General features: G+C 35.7%; 1 protein-coding gene across 1 annotated transcript; it reads right to left on the reverse strand.

Moving 5' to 3' along the window:
• Nucleotides 1-681: 681 nt before the first annotated feature.
• Nucleotides 682-9,124, reverse strand: LOC136255110 (matrilin-3-like). The gene is made up of 5 exons (XM_066047829.1): nt 8,995-9,124; nt 6,600-6,791; nt 2,361-2,936; nt 748-933; nt 682-689 (listed from the first exon to the last, which is right to left on the reverse strand). Exons 1-5 carry the CDS (start codon nt 9,122-9,124, stop codon nt 682-684), a joined length of 1,092 nt encoding a protein of 363 aa, XP_065903901.1.
• Nucleotides 9,125-9,233: the final 109 nt, after the last annotated feature.

Below are 9,233 nucleotides of genomic sequence, written 5' to 3' on the forward strand. Positions count from 1 at the left end.
AAAAGTTGTAAAATCAAAGGTGGCGGCAAAGAAATGGTTGGAATGATACTAATGCCAATCATTTTTAATAATCACACCACAATGTTCACTTAACCAACCTTTTAATGTTAATCAAATTAATGTGGAAATGTATTTTTGTGCTGGTGAGGGCTCTCAAGGAAATATAATTTAACATGGAAATGTACTAATTTTGAGCCATAGCTAAATGTGTACCTCTCATCAGTACTCTTCAATCTCTCCCACTGTGTGTGCAGCAACATCAATACACTATTAGATGGTTTCACAGTCAAAATCAACTGGTCTACCTTTGCTTGATGTTATTTCTACACTATGTACTGTTTTTTGGATCTTTAAAATTGGATGACAATGTGTACTGTAAAATTTAATTTGGCTTTCAGCCTTTATTTATCCACAACTTGGCCTACAGTAATTCTTGACTATGCTACAGTATCCTTTAAAAACAAATCAATGCTCGCACTGCTAATTCCCAATCAACCACCACTGAGAAGGATTTGCATGACACCTCAAACTCCCAAAATATTGGGTAATGTTCACTTGAGAGTGAATCCCTAGGAAGCTAATTAGTGTAAATCTGGCAAGCATAGATAACATTACAATTATCTCATGGCTTCAACAATTAGCTAGCAAGCAACAACACCCTGAATAATTAAAATTCTCAAGCTATAGTTCTAGATGATAATATAAGATAGTTTGAATACCAGAGGTGCCTATAGATTAAACACATACCTCGTGTACACACAGTGTCAGTACCACTCCAGCTTCCATCAATCTGACATGTCCTATTGTTACTACCACTTAGCTCATAACCATCATCACATGTGAAGGTACAAGTGTCTCCAAGACTAGGTTGTCCATCATTTCCCAGTGAACAATCAATATCTCCATTTTCAGGAGTAGTAAGTGGTTGACATGCTGTGAGTAAACAATGAAGGATGTATGAAAGGTGTGATGTAGTTTGAAGATACACCAGTTAAGTTTCTGTGTTAAGTTGCTATATGCACAAGTGTAGGTCTACAATGTACTCAGTTATTGCAAATTAGGTCTACATACATATCATTCTGTTAAGTTACTGAGTGCTATGTAGACCTATATTTACTACAAGTTTAATTGCAATATTTGATTAGAAATTGTGTAACATGCGTTACAACCAACCACCACTTGGGTACACAAGATTTAGTAAACATTAAATTCAGAGTATAAAAGTTTGTCAGTGATAAAAGATATATCAATCAACAGATACATCCTCTCGGTTTCTTGATGATGATAACTGTCAAAATTCTGATTGACCATCGGTCCAATTTGAAGATAAATGCTTTACCATAATGGTATGTGTATCATATCAGTAAAAGTCATTGCCATTATAAAGATCATTGTCAAGATTATTGGCTTTGTTTCTAGTGCTTGGCATAAAGGTTTATTCTACTAGGATTTCTCCTTTGGGGGTCAGAAATTTGAGGGGTAACTGAGTAAAAGTCTATGGGTAGCTTCCTATAGTTATCCTTTTCCAAGTTCACAACCATTCAACTGTCTGACATTGGATATGTATTTTGACCATTATGTGTGTCATTTTAAGAACAAGAATAACCTAAGTACAGTGAAGTTGTCCCTCACAATTATTTTTAAGTAGAATCTGAAATATTTGGAAAGTATCCCTCCTCCTACCAGCTCTAGAATAAATATACTGCTTGGTATGCAGCTCAAATGTTGAGAATAGCAGCAAAGAAATTAAACCCTGTGTTATCAGCCAAAAGTCTTTGTGCAAAATATCTATTCATTCTAACATGGTGTGAATATTAAGCCATGTGTATTAACTACTTTTGACAACTACTGCTGAGCAGTTTTGATATTTCATATATAGGCAGTATGATATTGTTACTTGATATTGTGTTGTAACTATATCATCGGCATGCCTTATATAGTTAGATGTCTTTCTGGACCTCTACTACAAGATGCAGATACATCTAATCATTTTCACTTAAGACAGAATTGTGTTGACAAGCTGTTTGTAGTATATTATTATCCACACAAAAACAGCCAAACTGTGAAAAAATGGTGCGGCCTTAAAAAGCCTGGGTGAAAAAAGTTGTGAAATCATAGGTTGCGGCCAAGAATTAAAAAATTTGTAGTTAACCACCAACCAACAATTACACTTTAAGACATTAAAATATTGAAAGCTGTAACATCCTAATAAAAGCATGGTAGTTACAGTTGTGCAGGAGAAGTATTGACTGTACTTTGGTTTCTAGCTATAATAATTATATCATTCTAACCCTTCTTCTGGAATTATTCATACTTGCAAGTGCTTGCTTGCATTGTTTTACTATTGCTTATGGACTAACTTTCTTCTTTGCATATCGTCTGAGTGAAGTTTTCTGTTAACTCAATAACAGTGTCCATATCAAACTCATCTGTGAAGAACACAAGTGAGGGGTCACTAGCAATGGCATTCAGTTCAACAATGTCAGCACCACCCAATCCTGCAGCATAAACCTGATAGATACCAGCTGCATGAAGAGCATCAGCAGCAGCTGTTGTCCTCCTTCGATTATTAGATCTTCCATCAGTCACAACAATAGCAATTTGGGTATGTCCATTTCTCACTCCCATTGTACCATCTTGTGCACTAGATAACAGAAGCTGTAAAGCAGCTGCTGTGTTAGTTCCTCCAGTGGGGTATGGTATACCAGGATTGATAGCAGGTAAAAGAGTTGCTTTACTGGTGTGTTGCTGTAGATTAAATTCGATAGATACACTACCACTAAACACTATCACTCCAACTAAGCTATCTTGTAGACCAATGGTCAGAGTATCAGATACACTTTCAACAAATTCTCTTATCAACTGGAATCGAGTTGCTGTAATACTTCCAGAACCATCCAATACAAAAACCAAATCAATGCCAGAATTTTCACATTCTACAAAAAATAATTTCAGGGTGTACATACAACCTTGTAATCTATTGAACATTTCACAAGCAGTTTAATGTTAAACACTATCCCACCAGGGTCCCATAAGAAGACTGAACCTATTACTACTAGGAGTCAGATTTGTATCAGAGATACTTCACTATTGATATTGATACAAACAAACAAAATATTCATGTCACACTTATATTATTTACATACAATGTAAATTTTAATAGGCACTTATAAAGAAAGTGAAATGACATGACATTGGCTAACACATTAATGGACAATTAGGTTTGTTTGAAGTAATTCTGTAAAAAGACCTGAAAGTTAAGAGGAGTACTTATAAGCAATCAGGAGCGTATACTGTATTTAGTGGAATATGCAGTCTATCATTTCAACCATTCATCACAACAGTCGTTATCGTCTAATGATTAGGCAACTTTGTGTGAATAGGATCACTAGGTACCCGCTGATTATGCCGGAATAATCATGAGCATAATAGGTACCTGAAAGCATTGAGCATAATGCTATGTAGCATAATAGGAAGAATATTTGAATCATACTACAAATCTTTGATGGTCAAAATACATATCACAGAAAAATATTGATATACCCTAATAGAATGGTCAATAATTCTAATAGAACAATCAAAGAGCTGATTGTTCTATTAGAGTATATCGGTCTTTTCTGTCAGATGCATTATGAAGAGCAAAGAGGTGCTTCAGCCACTTATTATGTGTCCATAACTACAAAAAACATGGGAAATAAGGCATAAAGCTTGAGCATAATTTGAGCATAATAGGTAAAATTTTTGAGCAGTGCAGCATAGCATAATAGGGGCCATGGAACTATGCATGCATGAAAAAGCTGTTTTCTTTCTTCCTGTTAATATACTCACGGTGTGATCGCCAGCTTTCTTGGCCGCATGACACACTACCATGTATCTTGATAGTTAGACACCAATACCAAGGGAACTAAGTGATTTAGTAACCCCGATGGCCCGAGGCTGTAGCGTCCGGGTATCACTCTTTTCACCCTATTTCATATCCCTATATAACTTATACAAAAAATGGTAACCAAAATGGCAAAAAAAAAGAAAGTGCAATCCTGATGGGGGATCAAACCCGGGATCCCAGTGTGATAGTCCAGTCTGCTACCGATTATGCTACCACTGCTAGCTCCCTTGATTCCCTTCTTTTCTATCTTATAAATGTGACTCACGAAGTAACCTGTCTAAAGGTGAAGAAGAAACCAAAGCTGAACTCCAACCCTAACGCTAATGCTACTAGACACTTCCCCTAAAGCCAACTACTTGTGGCAACTACAGGATGTATCCCCTAAAGCATATATTATCATTATTATTATTATTGTTAATTAGCAAAGCCCTCTAGGGCCAACACGCTAATGAGCATTACAATCACATATTATATTACTTACTAGATCTATTGTGTCAATGTCAGGAATTTGAAGGGAGTTCCATCGAATAATTGTTTGAGGGAGGAAGGAGTATTTGTACACATCAACTCTTGTTTGCAATTGAGTTAGCTTGAGAAGATGTTGAGCATGGGTGTAGGACATTGGGGTTGGTGACAGTAAGCAATGATGAGGTATTACTATATAATAAGTTCTTGACAATCTTGAAAAGCAAGGTGAGTCTAGCAATTGTTCTTCTGTTTTGAATGTAGGCCATTTAAGACTGGTTAACATTTCTGTGATGCTATCATGGTTTTGGTTAGATCTGTTCCAGGGTTTATTCAAAACAAAGCGAGTGGCACGGTGTTAAATCATTTCTAGTTTACTAATACTATTGTGATGATAGGGGTCCCAGACAAGTATTCAGGATTGGAATCATCTCACGTGAGCTCATTGACTGCAATACAAATGCGTTTGCTGGATCATTGCTACCCCCTTCAAAAAGGGTGGGATAGTGAAAGACGCCATTCACAATACGTTTCTGTAAAATGTCAATATGTGAGAGTGTTTGTTTAGTTGGTGGTAAGCCTTCCTCGCGAAAGGGGATGGTTAATTAGCACTAGGGCCTATTTTGTAGGTGTGTCTCTTGATGCAGCTGGCAGATACATAGCCAACATTATCAAAGAAATCAGACTTATAATGCACGGCAACTAACTATTAATGTTTTAGGAAGTAGTCAAAAGAGTAGAACTAGTCTTCTGTGTGATAAATTCAAAGATATTGCTACTTCCGGTAACAATGATCCGGCACAAAAAACCAGATGATTCCAATCCCGGGTACTTGTCTGTATATCTATGCCTACAGTTGACTACTCGTGGCAACTACTGGACGCATCCCCTAAAGTCGACTACTTGTGGCAAATACTATACGCGTGCCCTAAAGTCGAAGAGAGAGAGAGAAACAACTACAGTTAAGAAGTCTGGATGCTTTTGAGCTTAATATTACGTAAGGGTTATGAAAGGTGGTGAAAAGAGTAAAACCCTGTAGGGTCCCGAGCGCAGCAAGGGCGATACTAAGGGCCAGAGGGGTTACTAAATCACTTAGTTCCTGTTGGTCGCAGTGTCTAACTTATTTAGACTATGGTTTAAAAGTACGTACCTTTATAGCCAGAGCATGAATGTGGGGTGAAAGAGCAATGCAGAACAATGAAACAGTTTCTTCCTGAAGTCCTTACAGCGCCCACAAAAATAATTATTCGACCAGTAACCAAAGTAACAGCTAGAGTATATATGGCTAGAGCTACAGTACATATGCTGGTTTAGCCTATTATTTGTCCAGAATTATTTGTGGAACATGGAGAAGAAGAGTATTATACTATTATCAAGTACTGCAGTGTGCCTTTTGTGTTATAATTATTTATCATGTACAAAATTGCTTGAGGGCGGGTTACTAAATGAACATGTGTAGGTGACTAAATGAGCGTGTCAGGTGACTACATTGTAAGTGATTTAGTAACCCTGTAAATGAGTCGTATCATAGTCTAATTACTGATAAAATCAAAAATAGTCAAAGTATTAAAAATTTGCTTTAACTCTTTTTCTTCTTTCTGTGGTAAAGCAAAAAAAAAGACAGGTTAAAAAGGCTCCCATTTTGGTGTATACAAATACAGAAAGAAGTGATATCTAATCCAAAACAGCCAAGCTGTAAAAATAGGTGCAGCTCCCAAAAAGGCCATGGTGAAAAAAGATGTGAAATCCAAGGTGGCAGCCAAGAAATGGCTGTGATGGTAGGTTAATGGTAAAAATTTTAATAACGACAATTCGAGTGTATTTTGTGCCAAGACCAATTTTTACAGCTTGGCTGTTTTGGATTAGATACATACAACAGCCATGTAAGATATTCTAATAGAACAGTCACAAGTTACATTGTAGCTAGCTATGCTAAAATCTAAACAAACTAGTATTTTTAAAAATATATTTAATTTAAAAATGAAGTAGGGATCTATGCAATAAAAAGTAGTGAAACAAGAGATGGATGATGCATGCTATTACAGCGTAACTCGATGGGGAAGTCCCTACTTTGGCACATTAGCTATAAAATTATTTTATTCAGTGCCAAAGTAGTGAATTTCCCATCAAGCTATGCTGTAATACCATCATTCATCTCTTGTTTCACTACTTTTATTGCATAGATCCCTACTTCATTTTTAAATTAATAATTAAAAAAAAATACTAGTTAAATTGGCTTGGTACATACCTATTGTACAAGTAGTGTCAGTACCACTCCAGCTCCCTTCATCTCCACATGTTCTACTGGTACTACCTCCTAGTTCATAACCATCATCACATGTGAAGGTACAAGTGTCTCCAAGATTAGCTTCTCCATCTCCTCCCAGTGAACAATCAATATCTCCATTATCAGGAGCAGTAAGTGGTGGACATGTTACTACTGTAGATCAAAATAGGTATCAATGTGAATGTGAACACAGCTACCCATATGTAGTTGGACATTATCTTATCACATAAAATCATAACACATTTAATTTTCTCATTTAAAAACATATGTTTTGTAAAGGCAAGACAGTTAGCTATGCAATATATATATATCAGTTTTCTAATAATAGCCATTGTGTAAGAAGCTTCTCATTATAACAATAGACTCTTGGTGATCATTAATGATGAAACAGCAAAAACATGATCTAACAATAACATTCTCTTTAGAGTAATTACTTTAGTACTGTGCAATCACTCTAGCAGGAAACCCAGCTTTAACAGTCCTTCTTCTTGAATCTATGCATTCATACTATAGTAAGTCTTGGTGTTATTGCAAGTTACTGCGAAATACTTGTTATTATGCTTGAGAGTTTGTTTGATAAATGGATGAGTGACTACATGTTATGTAGTATAATCAATAGCCACAGTAGAATACATACAAAAAGCAGCATACAGAAACTGCAGTAGCAGCAGTAGTAAATCTGTAGAAACACCGAACAACTCACTATTATATACAACACAATCATACTAGACTGTATACTTTCACACATGTGATTGCGATTAGCAGTTAAAACTGGCTATAGGTCTTAGCTTGCTCATTTTGAAACACTGATAGTGGTATAGGTAAAGTAATCGCGAGTCTTACTGTGAAGTCAGTACTGTCCGTGCACTCATGCTCATCCTCACTTTTTCAAGTTGCAGATGCATTTCTTTCTAGTTTTACTTTAGCTCAAAAAAGTATGTAATATAGCTACTACTCACTCAAGAGTGGGGTGTTATGTTAAAGCAGTATTGTATATAAATATGTGCAACTTAGAAACAATTGAAATTGTATTATTATACAGTATGGTACTACTGTATATTAAGGATCATGGAGATTTTGGCATTCTTGCATATAAGTATCACTCAGAAACCAGCCTCACGACAGCTTGGCAACATTGGTTGGGCATGGCCAAACCCACAAATGTGTTCAGACTGACCCCAAACCCTTCCAACAAGTTTTTGTGAAATTTTCATTTTTTTTAAAAATTATATAACTGATAGGCTACATGATTGATTTCCTCACTGTTCAATGTTGTTTCATCCCAAGATGTGCCTTTTGCCAACCACAGCATGTACAATACACACATCACAGGACTTATCTTTGTTCTCCTTTGTATCCCAGTTCTTTTCACTGACAAAGCAAGACGTCAATTTGCAATAGCATGATATGGCTTCCCTGTGGCTATGATGACTAACTATCATGCTAAATATCTGTACTTCCTTAGCAAGTGGATTGATTGCAGAGACACTTCTCATACTGTTGTTTGTTTGTAACACTGCATAATGTGTGGAACATACTGTCAATTTCATGGGAAATTGCATATTGTGTAAAAGAAGAAATTTTATGGTGGGATTTTCAATGGAGATGAAATTCACAGTAGCTGAAAATCAAGTGTAATGGACACTTTACTTTTCAGTAATTGATTGGGCACTTGTTCAGACACAAAATTAATTTTAAGGCATCCCTGGTGCCACACTTTAGACCTTAGGGAATTATGCTCCAAATTCATTATTCTATTCTAAATTTCTCGGAAAAAGTTATCATTATGCTCTTATTATTCCCAAATGTATCCATTATTCTCAAAATTATTCCCAATTTTTATAAAAAATGTTCAACTTTTGCAATTTATGATGTTTAGCAGGATTTTGGTATAGTAATTATGTTGTTCTATTAGACAGGAAAGTTAGCTTTTAGCTGCTAAGATGCTTAGTTGCTGTTACAATACATACAGTAAAGATTACTCCGCTGACTGTTCTAGTAGAGTATAGTTGACTGCTCTATTAGAGTATCTAGATCTCAACTTATGTGAAATTGCATATTATGCCAATTTATGATCTTCAATCACTTCAAAATTCCAGAATAATTCCCTATTCTTTTACCCCATCATTATGCTCAAAAGTATGCAGGCATTACTCCCAGATCTCCAGTGCCATTCTTTTTTTTGATGCAGGTTCAGTAGTCATAATTGTGTTATAAAAATTAAACATCTAAAAAGGAAAAATTAAGAATTTTTAAGTTAGATTTGGGATCAAAAGTGAAAAAGTTGTAATAGCTAAAAAGTAGTGAAACAAGTGAGGTTGCTATAGCTGCAGATTTACTAATGGACATTTAATACCTAATTCATACAATGTTATTGACTGAAGAATGTCCATTACACCTCCAAACTCTCCACTTGCAGTCAAAATCAGAGACTTTATTTTCCTATATACTTCAATTCTTGCTGCTAAATTAGACCAATGATTCATGTGAAAGAGCATGCACATTGGTTATAGATTACAGCTCCATTGGGCACTTGTCGTAATATTAACATGAATTAAACTTGCAAATAATGAGGTGCAATATATCACACCATCT

Source organism: Dysidea avara, chromosome 5, assembly GCF_963678975.1.
Source record: "Dysidea avara chromosome 5, odDysAvar1.4, whole genome shotgun sequence".
Taxonomy (NCBI): domain Eukaryota; kingdom Metazoa; phylum Porifera; class Demospongiae; order Dictyoceratida; family Dysideidae; genus Dysidea; species Dysidea avara.